General features: G+C 43.1%; 1 protein-coding gene across 7 annotated transcripts in view; it reads right to left on the minus strand.

Moving 5' to 3' along the window:
• RB1 (RB transcriptional corepressor 1) overlaps window positions 1-19,534 on the minus strand; it is a 125,652-nt gene that overhangs the window by 12,147 nt on the left and 93,971 nt on the right. For all 7 annotated transcript variants that reach the window (XM_053283756.1, XM_053283759.1, XM_053283760.1 and 4 more), the window contains 7 exons: window positions 19,178-19,296; window positions 14,139-14,281; window positions 11,545-11,690; window positions 7,161-7,265; window positions 5,533-5,646; window positions 5,275-5,441; window positions 3,656-3,686 (listed from right to left, as the gene is read on the minus strand). In XM_053283756.1, coding sequence (XP_053139731.1) covers window positions 3,656-3,686; window positions 5,275-5,441; window positions 5,533-5,646; window positions 7,161-7,265; window positions 11,545-11,690; window positions 14,139-14,281; window positions 19,178-19,296 — 825 coding nt within the window. The remainder of the gene's footprint in view (window positions 1-3,655; window positions 3,687-5,274; window positions 5,442-5,532; window positions 5,647-7,160; window positions 7,266-11,544; window positions 11,691-14,138; window positions 14,282-19,177; window positions 19,297-19,534) is intronic.

Below are 19,534 nucleotides of genomic sequence, written 5' to 3' on the forward strand. Positions count from 1 at the left end.
CAGTAAGCCCCACAGATGACATCTGTTATGACCAGTCAATCTACTTAGGCCCAATCACCTACAATAGTGAAGTGGAGATGTGGGGAGGAGGCAGAGTTTCTGACTGGCAATGTCCTGCTGCAAGGAAAGGAGGAACCTCTGAAGAGGCCTAGGCATGAAAACAAGCCTAACACGCCATCTCCTTGCACAACATCCTCAGGAACCAAGGTCCAAAGGCTCTGAAAGGAAAACTTAGAATCACCGAATCTTTGACTTGGGCAGGCCTCCTTCCAATCATCATCTCAGTGTAGGAACCTGTTACTGTATAGCTGTCCAGCCTCTGTTTGAAAATGTTTTGTGAATGAAAGTCACAACTGCAAAACTGACTGGCCCAACTTGATTCCACAATGTTTAATGTTGGTTGTTGGACAGAACTATCAGATTGGTTGAGGTGCATGTTGAACCACGGTTAAAGCCTGTTCCTGTGCAATGTCCCCCCCTCCCAGGCAAACATCTACTTTTGGTGTACAATAAATCAGGGCTGGTTATGACATCCAAACTGAACTATCTTGGCTTATTCTAACCAACTTACTTGAAATAAATTGTGATCCATAACTCACTTTGAACCTCATCACTGATAGAAGGAGAGTGAAAAACCAAGGTGAAGAACCTTACAATTAGCCTAAGGGGAAATTCCTCCTAATTCACTGTAAAAAGTTGTTAGGAGGGAGAAATAGGATAAGGATGACTAATTTTGGGAGCTCTTTCACTAGGCTCCCAGAAATCTTGCGCTCACTCTCTTGCTCTCTTTCCCCACCCGCCCTCCAAGACAGGGCCCATATGGACAAGCATGCGTCCCTTACCCCTACATCAGATTAGATCCTGAAGAAAGGGATGGAGGACTCTAGCTAGAGAAGATGCAATTCTAGTTAACAGACCGTCCTACTTCCATTCGGAAGATAAGAAATATTCAGCCCTTTCCCTGTTAAACATTTTTATTCTCAAAATTGGCCCCTTAAACTTTTCCCCACCCACGCACCCACCAGACACATATACACACAGGACGGAGGGTGGGGGGACTGCCTTTAGATATTCCATGCAAGAACAAGAGCTTAAGAGAAAAAAGTGGATCACAAGGAATAAACAGCCCTTCCCCATTCATTCTTCTTGGCTGATTGCAGCCGGAAGCAATTGCTTTTCCTTTAGGAAAACAAGTTGTTCTAGTAAGAACAAATCAGCCTACTTTCCTTTCACTGTCTCTACAACTGGACTAAATTCGGTTCAAATCGAGGTCCACAAGTTAGATCTCTTGAACCTCAAATGTTCATGCGTCTGCCATCTTGGATCGGGGTGGATGTCATCATTACAAACTGCACCATTGAGGTGTTCCTGTGTGTCACTCACTACAACTGTACCAAATTTGGTTAAAATCGGTTAGACAGTCCTCAAGTTAGTGCACTTGCACCTCAAAAGTTCACACGTCCACCATCTTGGATTGTGGTGGATGACATCATCACCAATGACACCACTGGGGCATCTCTATGTGCCCATACAGCTGTACCAAATTTGGTTCAAATCGGTTAGACTGTACACAAGTTAATGCACTTGCACCTCAAAAGTTTGTGTGTCTACTATCTTGAATTGGGGTGGATGACATCGTCACAATCTACACCATTGAGGTGTTTCGATGTGTTCCTACAGCTGTAGCAAATTTGGTTCAAATCGGTTAAACGGTTCACAAGTTAGCCCACTTGCACCTCCAAAGTTTACTCATCCACCATCTTGAATAAGTGTGGATAACATCATCACAAACTATGCCATTGAGGTGTCCCTGTGTGTCACTCACTGCAACTGTTGCCAATTTGGTTCAAATGGGTTAGACAGTCCACAAATTAGTCAAGCTTGCGCCTCAAACATTCACGTGACCACCCTCTTGGATCAGGGTGGATGGGCTCTAACTGACTTAATTCCTTCTACTTGTGGGGTCAGACAGGGCTGTGTCCTGGCCCCTACATTGTTTAATCTTTTTATTAACGATTTGGCCCAATGTCTGGAAAAGGTGGATTTACATGCACCGAAGCTGTCTGATAAACGAGTGCCAGTGTTGTTATATGCGGATGACGCAGCTGTATTATCTCAGACTAGACTGGGTTTGCAAAGATTGCTGTATGCTTTTGCCTGCTATTGCAACAATAACAAGTTAGTTATCAATTATAAAAAAATCAAAGGTCCTGGTTTTTTCTAAATCCAGGAAAGTATACAAATGGGTAGTAAACCAGAATCGTATTGAGCAGGTTTACAAATATAAATATTTAGGCATTTTCCCCCAATATAATCTTAACTGCAATACACATAGGCTGTCCTCTATCCATATAGCCCGCAAAACTCTTAGTGCCTTCTTACGCTTCTACTATTCTAAAGGAGGCCAGTATATACCTATGGCTCTCCAGGTATTTCGGGCTAAGATTGTGGCTCAATTACTTTGTGGAGCCTCTTTATGGATACAGGGGGTAACAATTGAATTTGAGAGAGTACAGTCTATATTCCTAAGAGCAATCTTTGCAGTGCCTAGGTGTGTGCCATATTCTGTTCTTTGCCTGGAATCTGGGTCTTTTTCTATAGTCTGTAAAGCTTGGGAATCTTCTTTTGCTAGATGGATTAAACTCTGTTTAGAGATTCAGGAATTTTCTTTTTTCCGTTACCTATGGTTGGACTCTTATCCAAACCCCTGGCTATCTTATGTGAACAACAAAATAATGCAATTGGGACTGTCTCCTTCTGAACTACTTACCTTGGAGAATAATAAGGTGAAGGAAATACTGTTTCTATAGTCGCATGACATTGAACGTCAGGAACTTATGTCTTCGGCTAACAGAACCTGCTCTCCTCTACATTTTGGGATCCCGCCCATGGGAGATAGAGGTGCAAATTATCTAACAACTCTTCTCCAAGTTTCGGGTTGTGTTTGCTTGGGCTTGCTTAAATGTGCTGCCCTCCTCTCTTTTGGAAAGGAGGTTCGCTAAGGACTCCTCAGTTACGGTTTTCTGCCTCTGTGGCTCTGGCCTCCTGGAAACAGTTACCCATGTTTTGTTATATTGTTCTTTGTATCAAGGTGTTAGAGAAGAACTTATTTCCCCCCTGTTAGCTAGATTTCCTGGGAGGTGTGAGCTTTTTTATATACAATATTGCCTTGCGGACACAAGCTGTGAGATCACAAAAGTGGTGGCCAAATTTTTTTATATTGCTTTGAGATTAAGGTCTCAATTTTAGGAGCTGTTTTACTGTTTTTAAAGTAATTTATCCTGGATGCTTGTATACTGTTTTATTGTGTGTAACTATCAACCACTATTTGTGTATATTAGTTATATTTGTTGTTCTGGATTTTATTTTTTGGCTGGCCAATGACTGTAATAAAAAATAATTGATTGATCAGGGTGGATGACATCATCACAAACTACACTGTTGAGGTGTCCCTATAACTACGCGATTTGGTTCATATTGGTCCAGGCATTGTGAAGTTGATGGGGGGAGACACACACACAGAATGCCAGGTTATCTCATAAGTCTACTGGAAAGTAGGCTAAGAAAATATGGAGAAAGTGGCATGGATCTCTGCATATTGTGGCGCTAATACTCTATGAACACGTAAACCATTAGCATTCAAGAGGCAACTCACCCCAAAGGATTCACCAATTGACACCAATATTCTGCAAAAACAAACATGAAGAAAAGCATTTAATATCTGTCTATGAAATGGTGGTTGAATGGCTACACAGAAAACATGCCCTGTAAAATCAACTGTACAACTTATACAGTATTCTCTATAAAATCAATTTGTACCTTTCTACATAGACTTGGAAAATGTCAAGTATACAAATGGCACATATCCTGTTGAAAGGCTGTTAAATAGAAAGAAATGCCCATCTGGTTAATCCCCTAACCCAGGAGTGTCAAACTGTGACTGCAGCCCTTGGCCTACAGCTCCCCTCATCCCCAGTCACAGTGGCCAGGGGGTTGTAGGCCAACATCTACAGTGAGGCCACAGTTTGACACCTGTGCCCTAACCCAGTGGCTCCCAACCTGGGGGCCTCCAGATGTTGCTGAACTACAACTCCCATCATCCTCCCCCACCAAAATAAACTGTAGCTGGGGTTGATGGGAGTTGTAGTTCAGCAACATCTGGAGGCCCCCGGTTGAGAACCATGTTTGGTGAGGGAACAATAGGCCAGATAAGATTATTGATGGTTTTCTACATTTAATGTTCAAAAATCCAGGGTAAAGAGCCTACTGTGGAAATGATTCTAACATCCAGTTTCTGAGGTGCTGCATTCCTTCTACTCAGGTGACCCAGCTTTGATACTCGCCCCCCTCAAGTTGCCTTTCTCCCTGTGGAACAGAAGATACAAGGACCTATATTTCTTCCTCCCTCTCAGGAATGGGGGAGAGGAAAGCAGCTCGAGGGGAGTAATTGAGAGGGAAAATATCCAGGAATGAAAGAGTTCACAATATTTTCCCCCATCTGTCCTTCCTCCATTGATTGCAGCGTCAAGTGGCTGCTGTTCTAAAACAGATGGGATGGAGGGAAACACCCTTCCCCACATTGTCACCCCACACGGCTTTTCCCCATGCCAGTGTTGCATCTTCCAAGAGCTGGGGTAATTAATTAACGGGAAGAAGTTACATCATGCATTCCTCCCATATGACAGGGATGATCTAATGTCCTTTCCACATGGCTCCTATGCAATATGGTCTACATGGCTGAGGCAACATCAGAAGGGGCTCATAGTTGGCTAGGGTCTTTATCCTCAGCCCTTCTAACCTGCTCCACCCATGAGTGCTACCCTGGCGGGAGGGGAGAAGTGAGGAGCAGACGCAATGGCCGTAGGGAAAGATCCCTGAAACTCCCAATGAAACCCAGTGAAAAGCTTGCACTGGTCGGACAGGTATTAGAAGGGATAGAATGAGTCATTATGATTCACATAACTAAAACAGAAATGGAAAGTCCAGGATGGGCTCTGCTAGCCCATCCTGGACTTTTTATTCCTCAGGCTAAGTCTTCTTTTGGCAGTCTTTAATGTTGTCAGGCCGTATCATCAGGCAACATCATGAAGTAAATTATTAAGGCAACAGCAAATATTTCTTTTAGCTAGTTTACAAGTTGCTAGCAAAACCAAACAATGTAGGGTTTGTATTTTTGGACTGGCAAGAGCTGAAAATTTCTGTTATGAACCACATTCTGTCTAGTTTCCTTTTGTGTTTGATACAGCCATTTGTTTAAAGAAATAGCTTACTAACCTTGATCCTGGTGTCATTTTGGAGGGTGACAATAGCCCTTCAGAGAATTTGTAGGGACTCTTCAAAGGTGAGATGTAGATGTTATTTCCCGCAGGAACACGTAAAGGAGAATTGGAAAACTTGTAAGGGCTCTGAGGAATGTGTGGTATGGGTGATAATGTTGGAGGCTGTAACATGAAAATTTTATCAGTGCTGTGAAGTTTTCCTAATGTCTGTTAAGTCACATTGGATCAAGATAGAAGGGAAACAATAACTTACCCTATTGGACGCATATTGCAAAATGTTAGTTTTCAGTCTCTGCATAAACACCAAGTTGTAAAAGACTATAATGGAATCATATTGTCCTTCTGTGATCAACACACGCTTGAAAGTCTAGAGAGGATTAGAACATTGCATAGAAATCACCTCAAATATTGGCATTTCCTTTTATCTCACACCACAGCACACTCCTAGCAGATGTGTGCTAGTCTGTGCTGTTCATCATATGATTGAATGTGTCTCCAAAAGTATGTTTGGACAAAGTACTTCTCTAAATCAGCAGCTTGGGCTTAGAAGAGAAATACCTCTTTCAATCAACATGGGAAGAGTTGGACTAATTTGCAGCGGTCCACAAATATCAGTCTGGCTTCCTAGCCAAGTATCAATCTGTCCCACAACCCCCCTCACTTCAAATTTAATAATTTTCAAGAATACTTCTCTTTTAGGGAAGAGCTACAATTGCATGACGTGATCTAAAGGCTAACACACAAAAATTTGCTACATTAAATGAAATGTTACTATCTCTGTCTGCTAAAAGAACCCAGATATAAAAACAGAACAGCCTGTGAAATTCTTTAATATGGGCAAAACCAACTGATTGTGCAAACAATAATAAAACACAAATAAAGAAGAACTTGGTCAACTGTTTCAGTCTCTCCTGATCTACAAGGGCAGAGACAGTAGGGAGACACATTCATTAGCTACTGATTTTGTAGAATCCTGGCTAAATGCATAAACATGGATTTTGTCACCATGACATTTGATACTTACAAACAATAGGCAACTGTTATAGCTAGCGAAGCTGAGTGAACAAAGGTTTTCTATGCTTGCCATTTTGGAGAACGTTCTATTAATTTTAAACAAACTCACTAGTGCAATTCACATCAGCCAGCCTTGATTCTAATGAAAGCCTGATTTGCCAGACATGGCAGGGGGTTCTTGGATGGCATTTTCAAGAAGCATGATCAACAGTGGTGATGGAATTAGGAGGATTTTGGATCAAGAGGAGGGCTGCACACAATACTAGGACGTAATTTCAGATACAGTACGAATGCTGAACCTGCTTAATGTGACTTATGCACCCAGGCTGACTAGAACATGCTCCCTTTTTCTGAAGATCATATCTAAATGTTCTAGACACACTGAAAACATAGGAAGCTGCATTCCACCGAGTCAGACCCTTGGTCCATCTAGCTCAATATTGTCTACATAGACTGGCAGTGGCTTCTCCAAGTTATAGGCAAGAGTCTCTCTCAGCCCTACCTTGGAGATGCCAGGGAGGGAACGTGAAACCTCAGGTGCTCTTCCCAGAGCGGCCCCATCCCTTGAGGGGAATATCCTTGAGGGAAAGCTCACACATGTAGTCTCCCATCCAAATGCAAGCTGGACAGACCCTGCTTAGCAAAGGGGACAATTCATGCTTGTTACCACAAGACCAGCTCTCCTCCCTGAAATGAGGAAATTAGGTGGGAGGTTTTTGGTTCTCTGTACTGTTTTTGGTTCTCTGTACAAAGGAAACCAGGTTCTTTTGACCTGCCCATGTGACATTTCAAGAATCCTGATGGAATAACAGGCAATGTTAATTCAAATAATTTCATAGAACATTAATGCCAAAAAGCTATACCTACCTCTTGGTTTGCATTAGTGAGTTCCTTATATGCTGTCACAATTGTTTTAAACCTGAGATCAATGTTCTTCACCTTACATATGGCATACATGGAACACATCATTATCTATTGAAGAGAAAGAAATATCATCTAGGAAATACTTCAATTTTGTTCCTTTTCAGAAACTATAAAGGTAAACACTGAGTAACCATTCAACATACTAAAATTTAAAACTAATGAAATGTTTCTGCTTGCTGCAGAAAACCAATTGCTTATTTTTAGAATGTTATGTATCTAATTTTTAGAATGCTATGTATGTAACATTCAGTGCCACTTTTCAATATTCATGGTGGCTTACAGATATAAACAAAACATAACATGAAAAAAGACAAAAATAAAGCATCTAAAAGTAAACATCCTTACATTTTAAGACAGTGCAGAAAAGCAGCAATAAAACTAACTCCTAAAAGGTTCAGAGAATACAACATCAATCTGTTGTTGAAACAACAGCAATCTTATTACTGCATTTCTTGTTTTCATGTTTACCACTTTGTGTAAAATATTTTAGAAGATCTATCCTTGCTACAGTTAGCTATGGCCTTCTAACATCCAGGTTAGATTACTGCAATGCGCTGGGCATGGGGCTGTTAACAGAAGTTTGCTGGTCTGAACACATCTCTCCTGTTCTAAAAAATCTCCAGTGACTTCCAATGTGTTCCTGGGCACTATTCAGGTTATGTTTAATTCATATAAAGAAAGTGTCAGTGCCTCCCTTGTCTTGTCTGGAAAGGGTGTTCCATAAATATGGGGCCACTCTTAGCAGACCCCCTCCTTTCCATCTTGGAAACGTTGGCCTGCAAGATTGAGCATAGAGAAGGACTTGGCACCAGTGATCTCCCAGAGGAGGCCTGCTCAGCTTTGGCCCCCCAGCTGTTTTTGGACTACAACTCCCATAGTCCCCAGCCATAGTGGCCAATAGCCAGGGATTATGGGAGTTGTAGGCCAACATCTGCAGGAGGGCCGAAGTTGAGCAGGCCAGCCCTAGAGGAATCCAACTTCTGTGTCATGCAAATTTGTGCCAGTGCAAAGCAATCTAAGAAAAGGTGAATTTCTTGCATTTTTGAGGTCAGAATTCCAAGCAAGGCAAGCCAGGGGTCTTAAAAAGAGATATCTCTGGGGAACTTTGCCACGCCATCAAGACAAGTGGCAGCTCATTAGATTTAGCACAACAGACCTCTTGTTCTGGGATCCATTTGATTAACAATTGTCCCATGCACACATCTTCTCTAGATTCTGGACTGGAACATTCCCCTTGTATTTCTAGTTTCCTACTACTGGAACCTTGCAGAGCAAAAACCCCTATAAAAAGCCTTTGCCCTCAAGCCTCAGTGCTGAAGTTTTTGTTGTGGGAGTCTGGTGGCATCTAGTGTGTTCTACTGCCCAGAAGCCTGCCTGGCCAAATGCTGGTGGTGTGCTCAACCCCTTTCCTCTCGAGTTGAGTCACTGGACTGCTGAATTCCTAAGCACTGAACCATGTGGCCCAAAACCACTGAGCTGAGTGGAAATCACTATCCTTGAGTATTCCTTGTGTGGGCTTGCTGTGTGGAGACATGCACAAGATGGCCCTGGACATTCCTGGAACCTTGGACCACTCTTTACGTGGCCTTGCTCTGACCTAGTTCCTGTACCTAACTGCCTGAGAGCCCCCTAGACTTTGGAGGAAACTCCTTGTTTCTTGGAGCAGACCAATTGAGGCTGAGCCATTGCCTGTGTGGGCTTACTGTGGGCTAAACCCTGTGCCTGACCGCCTGGCAAAACCAGCGCTCCATTTGCTAGTTGGGTACCATAACCCTCAGAACTCGGAGCCATGCCGGCACCCTGTGGTCTCTCTTTGCCTGCCGTTTTGGCAGAACCTCTGTGCCTGCAACTGAGTCTCCACAGATGAGATTCATCCCTTTTGGCTTCATGCACAAAACACCAGATCAAAGCCAGGTATTAATGCTGCTTTTGATTCCCTCTTTACTGTTGTTGTTGCTGCTGCTACTACTACTACTACTATACTGCTTTTCAACAAAAAGTTCACAAAGTGGTTCATGGAGAAAAAGAATAAGGAGAAGATGGTTCCCTGTTCCCAAAGGGCTCAACAGTCTAAAAAGAAACACAAAATAAACACCAGCAACAGCCACTGGAAGATACGGTGCTCTCTCTCCAGCCTCGCCCCATCTTTCCACCCTTGTCCTTGTCTCTCCCCAGGAATTGTGTTCATCCTTGCATGACTGTGACTGTTCAAAGGTTGCCAGCTCCTCCAGCCCCTCAGTATATAAATAGAGAGAAGACCTCCCTAATCTAGCTACATATGAACCAACAATTTATTGTCGTATGCTCCCATACCAGAATCCAGAAATACTATTTGGATCTGTGGAATTTCTTCTGTTTAATTCAGAACAATAATTGTCAAGCTCTTCATCCTCTCTCCCTCCCCTTTTCTGTTTTTGTCTCATACCCTCACCTTTTTGTTGTATTTTGTTGTAACATGGGGAAATCTGAATAAAGCTGTTAATTATTTTTTTAAAAGGTTGCCAACTACTACATTTTACAAAATAACCTCTTGTTTTCAAAAACCTTGTCTCTGAGTCTATTGTTCATCTGGGATACCGCTAACATAGTCTTGCCTCTGTCTAGACTGCAGTTCATTTGTTATTCATCCTTGCACATTTGGTTCTGAGTAAATTCCCCTAGTTTGGCCCCAAAGCAGAGATATACATGTGGGTAGTGTACAACAGGTGTGAGCAAGCATGGTAACATCATCACCATACCAAAATGGCCTCCTTGGTCACCGGTTGTCTAATTTTGTGTAGGCATCTGGCCACTGATACAGAGCTTAGATTTCAGAGAGGTTCATCTAGTAGAAGCTGCTGCATCCCCCGCAGACCCATGGTGGACCCCCCTCCCCAGAGGTGTGCCCCAGAGTGGTGTACCCACCCTCTCAGCATCCACACCCTCCTCCTACACTTATATAGGGCACCGCCAAGTCTCAGCTCTCCCAGCAACTTCCATTCCTACACCACCACCACCCCCGGGAACAGTTGGCGACACTTCTTTCTGTGACCTGAGATCCTAGCCAGCCTTGGCTCTGTTGCTGGCCGCAATCCTGGGTCAGCGCTCATGCCCATGGCAGAGACCCCTGGAGGGGTGCAGTCTGGCTCGATCAGGATTCCCCTTGCCAAACATCTGCTCTCAAATCCAAGCCATTTAAAAAGTCAATGATAGCACACTGGATTATGCCCAGAAGAGAAGAACTGGAAGCTTTTTTAAGGACACAAGAGATGTGTTCAGACCAACACATTCCATTTATCTGGCTGCCTTATTCTAAACCAGTTGAGATAGTATTATTCTAAAGTATGAGATAGTGGTGGACCAGAGAGCAGGGCTATTAGGCTGATCTCAAACAGTCTTTGAGATCAGCCTCATAGCCCTGCTCTCTGGTCTGCCACTATCTCAGACTTTACTGGTGGTGACCATGATTAGCGTTTATTTGAACCCAGCTCAAGTTTCTCCCCACTTATCTTCCAGCTATTTCCCCTGTTGCATCATAGGAGGTGTTTGGTTATTAGTAGTCTTATGCAGGCTTTAGCGGCCTAAGGAAAACTTGGCTTTTGAGGATGGCAGCTATAAAGATCATTGATAAGACTCAGCTTGATGAAGAGAACCTCAGGAAGATCTTCAGGGAAACCCAGATCATGCCACCCATACATCACCCTGCTGCATCATCACATCAGCTCCCTAATATATATCAGGGAACAGATTGGGCTCTACTCAGAGGGAGAGCATGCTGAGGAGCAACTGTGTACCACCTGGGCTATTTCCACTTGCCACAAATCAACGAGAGCTTTAACAGGAGTGTAAGTCTTGTTAATGTTTGTGGAAGGGTATCGGGAAACCATCCAGATCCATCAGTCTCTGGTAGTGGAGCAATCAAAATGGTCATCTACCAGTTTTAAAATACTAAACATTTCAGAATCAACTTTATGTTGGAATAAAAAAGACATACAAGGAGTGCAATAGTGGATCCCACTGGTCAGGGTTAGAGAGAATCAACTAGTGCTTCACTGGCCAATTTACAGTGGGCTACTGGTGGTTCAGATTCCTGCAAAAGCATGCTGGACTATGTGGATTATGATATGAAGCAGCAAGGCACTTCTTATGTTCTTACTAAGAGTGAATACCAAGAATCACTTCATACAGGTTAATTTTGCCTTAAGCGCTAGATTCTCTGATTATGCTTTGTAAATTTGCTTTGTAAATTTTACACACAGTAGTAGATCACAGAAGTTCTTGCAAAAAAAGCAGAACAAAATTAAACCACACAAGACTGAAATCAGCCCACCTCTGTCAGGGATATTACCTGGTCTAAGTGCCTGTCTTTCATAAGTTCATATTCATTTTGTAATGTGTGTTGAAAAAGGGTCCAGATTAAACGTTCTAGTTCAGGATGGTCAGGCAGAAGACGTGAACATAAGTTGTTCAACCGCATATAAGCCAACCAGAATACTAAAGAGAGAGACACACTATTTAGAGAGTAGAAAATAATCTTCAAAACACAGTTTTGTACATGATATACTACTATTTAATGTTTTCCTACCATAGTACAGTGATCTAATATGAAGATTAGAAGACAGCAAAGACAAGATTCAGTTCCTGGAAATACAGATGGACCTCGATATTCGTGGGGGCTCCGTTCCAGGCTGCAGCTGTGGATATGGAAACTACAAATATCGAGTTAAGGGAACCTATGGGGTTGCAGGGGTTAGGTTCCCGGTTGGCAGGAAATTGGCGGAATTCTTACCTTGCTCTGTTGCTCCCGAGTCGTGCTGTGGCCCCAAACTAGCCAAAAATTAGCCTCCCCCCCACTATTTTTTCCACAACGACAGGAGCCATTTTGTGGCTCCATCGAAGAAAATGGTGGCCGGAAATGATCTCCGTGGTAATTTCTGGCCACCTCCAAGCTGCAGATATGCGAGGTCAGTATGGGTTTTCCCCCCTACACACGCATAAACCAAGGTCGGGTGTCTTTGCCCCGACTGATACACGAATCCACGGATGTGGAATCCGTGGGTAACACGGTCCACCTATAGTCTGTAGAAGGTTAGCATATTTGTAATAATATGTCCTTTCACAAGTGGAGGGTAGCATGTATGTATGTATGTAGCACCGGTGAGCACAGCAGCTGGTAGCAAAAAGCAAAGGTGTCAGAGTTGCAGAGCTCATTTCAGCAGTGAGCTCATTCTAATGCCTCAGAGCGGCCATAGAGAAGGCCCATCCCCGAGTGTGAGTGTAAGTATTATGTCCCCCAGTAAGTATTACATTACTTACAATATTTATACACTAATCACCTTAAGTAAAATTCTGGAAAGGCAGGTAATAAACTTTAGAATCACAGAATTTTAGAGTGAAAGTGACCTTGGAAGTAACAGGATCTGCTAGAACATGACAGATGACCGTACAGCTTCTGAACACCTCAAGCAAAGGAGAGCCCACCACTGCACTATGCAAAGTGTTCTACTGTTGAACAGCTCTTACAAGAAGAAAATGCTTCCTAATATCTAGCCTAAACCTGCTTCCTTGTAATGTAGAATCCACTGGTTCTAATCGATCATATTACAATTTAGTCTTCTCTTCTTCATGATAAACACACCCAGCTCCTTGAATTGCTTCACAAAGGACTTAATTTCTAGACTCCTTGCCATCTTTCACCATGGATTCTTTCCCCTGAATCCATTCCAGTTTATCAACATCCTTCTTAAAATGTAGAATTGGACACAGTATTCCAAGTGAGATCTGACCAGCTCAGAATAGAGTGGAACTATCACTTCTCATAATGCAAAGGGTCTATGCTTTTGTTATTGCAGCCCAAGATTGCATTAGCTTTTTCAGCAGGTGTGTCAGACTTCTGGCTCATGTTCAACTTGTGGTCCATTAGATGTACCACTGCTAAGCTAGGTCTCTGCAATTTCATACTTGTGCATTTTACTTTTCTTATCTAAATACAAGACTTTACATTTATCTGTTGAACTTCATCTTGTTGGCTGTTCAAGATGCAGATAATTTTGAATCTTGATTCTGTCTTCTAAAGTGGTCTTCTAAGCTTCTCCAAGCCCTAGTTTATGTCATCTGCAAATCTGATAAGCATCCTATTTCCTCATCCAAGTAATTGATAAAAAAATTGACAAGGACAGTGCCCTCAGGCCCTCTACTTCATACCTCCCCCTCTAGGTTGCCTTGGAGCCATTATTGAATACTCATTGAGTATGGTTGTTCAACCAGGTGTAACAAGAATAATCTAGCCTGTGTTTTACCATCTTGTCACCAAGAATATAATGGGAGAATATAATATCAAATACTTTGATATTAAAATCAAGATACACTATGGGCCAGCTTGGATGATACACTTCGGGCTCAATCAATTTAGAAGGGGGACAAATCAAGAGCATACCCATCTCAAGATTTCAGAATCATTCATGAATGTCCTGACCTTCTCCCAGCGCATTTCTTTATTGCATGAGGGTCAGTTCATTTCAATCAACACTTTACAAATAACTCAAATACAAGTTCAATATAATTTGGCAATAATTTGGACAACCCATCTCCATGCAATGAGGGAACGTACCAGGAGGACATCAGAACATCTGTAGAAGACATCAGGCTCTTGGCACATCTCCCTATTATGTGGGCTGGAAAAGTACTGTGTGAACCAGTCCTATATTTATAGCATTAGTAGCTAGTAGACCAAAAACGGAGTTAAACTCATAGATCCAAAAAGAAGAAATTTTTCTGGCATGACTTGTTCTTGAGAAACCTCAAGAATGTATGAATGTCTTTTGTGGGGGGCGGGGGCTCAACAGGCTGTAGCAAGAAAGGAGGTGGGAAGAGAGTTACACTATGTGCTGTCCGTTGAACCCAAGCCACAATATTTGCTTTTCATTAATACAATTCACCAACCTTTTCTGTTGAACAATGAGAGGGAGGTAGATTTCTGTTTGACAGGCTGATTGACCAAACTAGACTGAGCATTTGGATTTAGAGGGGAATGCATAGAAGCAGATGAAGCTTTTCTCTTAGGAGATTTTGTTGGAGAAAGATACCTAGGGAGACAAAGAAAATGAAGTCGACGAGAATGATCAACAATTTTTTTTCAGATTATCTCAGGATACAACATTTGTATCAATAGACAATTCACATCATCATAGCCTGGATTCCTCTTCTTCATCTAACAACAACCTATGCACTGCTACTGGTGGAATAGAATGGTCACACTAAAAGAAGCATGAATAGAAGAACCATCACATGGCCCAAAGTGCTCTGTGCACAGCATAGAAATCAGTGAGCAGACAAGCTTGGAACACAGGTCTAGTTCACACTTACAAGTGGCTGCCACTAGTGCTTCAGGGAGGTTTGGGGGTTAGAGGTAGGCTCATGCTTGGGCAGCAACTATGTGGAGGCAGCATTTGTGAGAACTGGCATCTACTGATGGGGCTGTATACGAGGCTCCCGAAGCTGGAATGACCAGGCCACTGTCTGAAAGTCAGTTCCTTTATTGGTATCTATTAACCATGATCTTCAAAGGAACTTTGCAGATTGTACCTGTGGCAGATAATGGTAGGAGGATAATTCTTTTTGTTTGTTAATTTTGGGGTTTAATACCGACTGTCTATGCTCAGGAGCTTATTCATTCATTTATTATTGTTGTTGTTGTTGTTAATAATAATATATGGCCTTCCATTAAAATTCCAACATGACATACACAAAAATAAAAGATACAAGAAAAGCACACAATAAAACAAATTAAAATCTTTGATATAAAAAACTAAAAACTGCATTAAAACAATTTCCCAAGGAGCAGCAGTAACACAAGCCTGCCAGGCAAACATGTTCTTAACATGGCACTGGAATGTCAGGAATGAGGGGGGCCAGCTGGATCTGTTGAGGAAGAGAATGCCATTGGGAGAGGGCCACCACAGAGAAAGCTGCCAGATTAATCTGTATTAACAGCAGCACATGCAGGAGGCAGTCTCTGCAAGTTCCTATAAGCCAGGCAGATTCACGTGCAAAAAGACAGTCTTTCAAGTTTCCTGGCCCAGGTGGCTTGATCAACACCAGTACCTTGAATTGCATCTGGAAATGCAATTCACTGTAACCAATGCAGCTCATGGAAGACTGGTATAACATGGTACACAAATATCTATTCATCTGTCTATCCATCTATCCATAGTGTACATAATCCAAGTTACAATATAAAATAAAACAATTAAAGCACTTGCACAGAATAAAAACAATTCATACAATAATACAATTAAAACAAGTTCACAGAGTAAAACAACCAAACAGTTTAAAATCGGCTTTAACTAAAAGCCTGAGAAAATAGGTGTGTCTTAAGGGTCTTTTTAAAAGCAATTAAAGATGGAGAAGCTCTTATTAGACAGGTAGTGCATTCAAAAACCATGGGGCAGCCACAGAGAAGGTTTGGCCCTGAATCGCCACCAGATTAGTGATGTGCCCGGACCAGTCCGGAGGCCATTCTACAGGCCTCCAGACCGGTCCGGACACGGGCGGTTCGGATTCGGGTGATTCTTGGTGGGGGGTCCCCTTAAGGGTTCGGGAGGGTTTTCTTACCCCTCCCGCCGCTTTCCCCCCTCCAGTGCCTGTATTTCTTTGAATAATTTCACTTACTATTTCTTTGAGCGCCCTTTCTCCGGCGCTGTGCTGCAGAAGTTCTTTTAGTAATGGGGCGGCAGGATACCTCCCTGCCACCCCTTCCCCCGCTTGGCATGCAGTGAAAAAAGGCTTTAAGAAGCCTTTTGTGTGTGTGCGCGCACGTACTTTCTTGTGTAAATGGAGCAGCAGGATATCTCCCTGCCATCCCTTCTTCTGCAGCACAGTGCCGGAGAAGGGGCGCTCAAAGAAATAGTAAGCGAAATTATTCAAAGAAATACGAGCACCGGAGGGGGGAAAGCGGCGGGAGGGGTAAGTAAACCCTCCCGCGCCTTAAAGGAACCCCCCACCCCGGTGCCGGACCGCAGCTCCGCTGTTCCGTGCACACCCCTACACCAGATGAGCTGGTGGCCCCCATAACCGGACCACTTGTAGCTGCATTCTGGACCAGCTGAAATTTCCAAAGGGTCTTCAAGGACAGACCCATGTAGAGCACATTATAGTGATCCAATCTAGATGTAACAACAGCATGAATCACCATGGCCAGATTAGACAGACCTGGAAATACAAGAAGCTGGTGTATCAGCTGAAGCTTGGCAAACTGCCCAGAGACTTGGGTTTGGGGTGGTATAAAAATGTGTTAACTAACTAACTAACTAAATGAATGAATAAATAAAAGCCCTGCAGACCATGACATACACCTTAACATCCAGATACAAAGCTGGGTCCAGGAGCACACCCAGCCTGCAAACCTATTCCTTCAAAAGAATGCAACCCCATCAAAAACAAGCTGATAAACCACTGCAAATCATCGGTTCTTCTGATCAGGAAAGTCTACATCTTGCCTGGATTTTATTTCAGCTTCTTAGACCTTATCTAGTCCGTCACTGCCTCTAAACACTGGTTAAGGGTGTCAATCACTTCCCCAGGTGGGGATAGCACAGACAACAAACCCCCAGATGACTTCACTCAGTTTCACATAGATATTAAAGAGCAAGTGAGAAAAGACAGAACCCTGTGGAATGCAATAGGCCAATGCCAAAGACATTGAGCATAAATCCTCCAGCACCATGTTCTGGAACCCACCCTGTAGAAAGGAGGAGAACCACTGTAAAACAGTGTCCACCACCCCATCTCTACAAGGTTCTCCAGAAAGATACCATGTTGGTGAGAAGTTCGACAGAACATACAGGGATACACTCCCCTCTATACCTCCTGGTGTGTCATCCACCAGAGTGACCAAGGCAGTTTCAGTCCCAAAACCAGGCTAGGAAATGAACTGAAAGAGTGCCCAAAAATTATTTCCATGCAGGTATTTCTGGAGTGGAGTTACCACTACACGTTTGAGCACCTTGCCAAAGAATGCTAAACTGGAGACGGGACTAAAGTCAAAAACCCAAGATTTAGGGAGGGCTTCTTTAGTAGGGGGCACACCATCACCTGCTTTAGGCCTGATGGAACCATATTCCCCATCAGACATGTATTTAGCACCTCCCTGGCCCAACTGGTCAGGCCCCTTTAACTGCCTGTAGGAGTCAGGTAGGGAAAGGGTCTACTATGCATGTGGATGTCCTCATACTCCAAACGATCCTCCACATCCTTAGGCTGAACAAGCTGAAAAGAACCCCAGGGGCAGACAGATACTGCTGCTACAGCATTTGGAGCAGATGTGAGAGATTTTATCCACAAAGTGGTTTTCAAACTAGTCATGGTGGCCCCTCATCTTCCAAAAAATCACCACTGGATAGATCTCTGAAGACACAGTGGTGTCAGAGAAGTAATCTCTCGACTGTCACATTGCCAGAGAGTAGTCCTGATAGTGGGTTCTAGGCCATATTCAGTTGGATGTATTGACTATCTTCTTCTACTATCACTCCACTCATCTTCTCTGCCAATTCACTGCCAAGAGCTTCATGGGAAAAGTTCTAGGCTCTGCAGATGGGAAGAGGGAGCTTGGAAGGATCATGTCTCCTCACTCCAAAGCTCAACCAGGGTCTTGACAAGATTGGAATTTCCATGATGGCAAAAGTCCTCAAAGGTATCAGGAATCCATCTGGATCCACACGTCTCCAAGAGCAGATAATCTTAATTTGTTCCCTACCATTTCGCAGGTTAGAGTTTATGACAAGCACAATCCCTATCAAGAAGTGAACTGTGCATGACAAAAAAGTGGCAATCTTCACAATCAGATCACCACCATCCTTTTCAGCAGGGAAAGGGAAGGTGCCTTATGAGTGGGTGACACTATCACAGCTGTACCATGACAGCCGTGAAATCCTAGGCCACAACTGGGGTTGGAGCTCCAGCATGAACAATGAAATCACCCAGGTTTCAGATTACTTAGGAGGCTTATTCGTCATGAAAGTCAATTGTTATGGGGGATTTAGCAGAGTGTCCAGATGACATTTTCCTATCCATGAGATCCTATGTGTGATTTGTGAAACACCTGTTTCCTTTCATACAACTATTTTTCTGACTTGAAAGCTCAAGCGGAAAAACTTGCAAGGTGACCAAATAGATAATAGTGCAACGGGTGGGCAGGTGGGAGGAGATGCTCTGTTTAAGTGGTGACATACTGGGGGTTGACTCCCAAGGTCACACTCCCCCCTCCCATACACAAGCACTTTTTTGCCAAGGTATCATTTCACTTGCCCTTCGCAGTTTTAATTTTTTTAAGTGATGCCAGTTTTGTTGTTATTACGACATTATGTTCGTTGAAACTGAGTTCCATTCAGGTTGACTTAGATGTCAACCTCACTGTTGTTTATGGGACTGCCTTCCAAGAAGGAAAGACATTCTGCTTCTTTTTCTCATGAATACTTTTTATTCCATAAGCCTCTTGAAACTGGCTCCCCCGCCCCACACACTTTGTGGGTGGTGGTCATTGGCTGCCTTTTGGGGTTTTTTTGGGGGGGGGGGTTGTTTGTTTGTTTTGTGTGTGTTTTTTAGCTTCAATAAAATTCTGTTGCCTGCCAGCCAAGCAAAGTCAGTCTGGGAAGCCAGATAGCCCCTCCTCTTAGTATCCTAGCAACTTGACTCTAGCTGTCCCTAGCATCTCCCAAGAGGAGATACTACCCTAGATGTGATGACTGCCCTCCACTTATACCTTGGGAGAGTGGAGATAAACCTACATGTATAAATTTCCAGGTTTGGTTCTTGGAATCTTCCGCTAAAAAGGAATTCAGGTACCAAGGCTGAAATAGCCTTGGTTAAGACACTGGGAGAGTTCTGCCAGACAGAATAGACAGTTCATCACTGAGCTAGATGGACCAATGACCTGACTTGGTGTCTTCATGTATTAACAAGAATTTGTGCACAACTTTACTTACAGGTCTGCAGCAGTGTGATTATGCTGAGGTGGCTGGGTAAAACCATTGGTAGGATCAGTCTGATCAGCCTGCCCATCTCTCTCCTTCCACTGTTTTATACGCTCAAATAATGGTGAATCCTAAAACACATAAATAAGAATTATTATTAATGGCTATTTATAAAACACTGTCCACGTACTGTCCATGGCTCTTCACAAAGAGTGAGCAGGCAGGTCCCTGTCCTGAACAATCACAATCTAAAGGAAAAACAATGGAGACAACTGAGGAAGGGGAGGGGAGGAAAGTGGAAGCAGGGCAAGACTGGGGAAGAGGATGTCATTGTTTATCATGTACACTCGCTTAAGCTTAATTTCAGTA

Source organism: Hemicordylus capensis, chromosome 1 (genome assembly GCF_027244095.1).
Source record: "Hemicordylus capensis ecotype Gifberg chromosome 1, rHemCap1.1.pri, whole genome shotgun sequence".
NCBI classification, from domain to species: Eukaryota; Metazoa; Chordata; class Lepidosauria; order Squamata; family Cordylidae; genus Hemicordylus; species Hemicordylus capensis.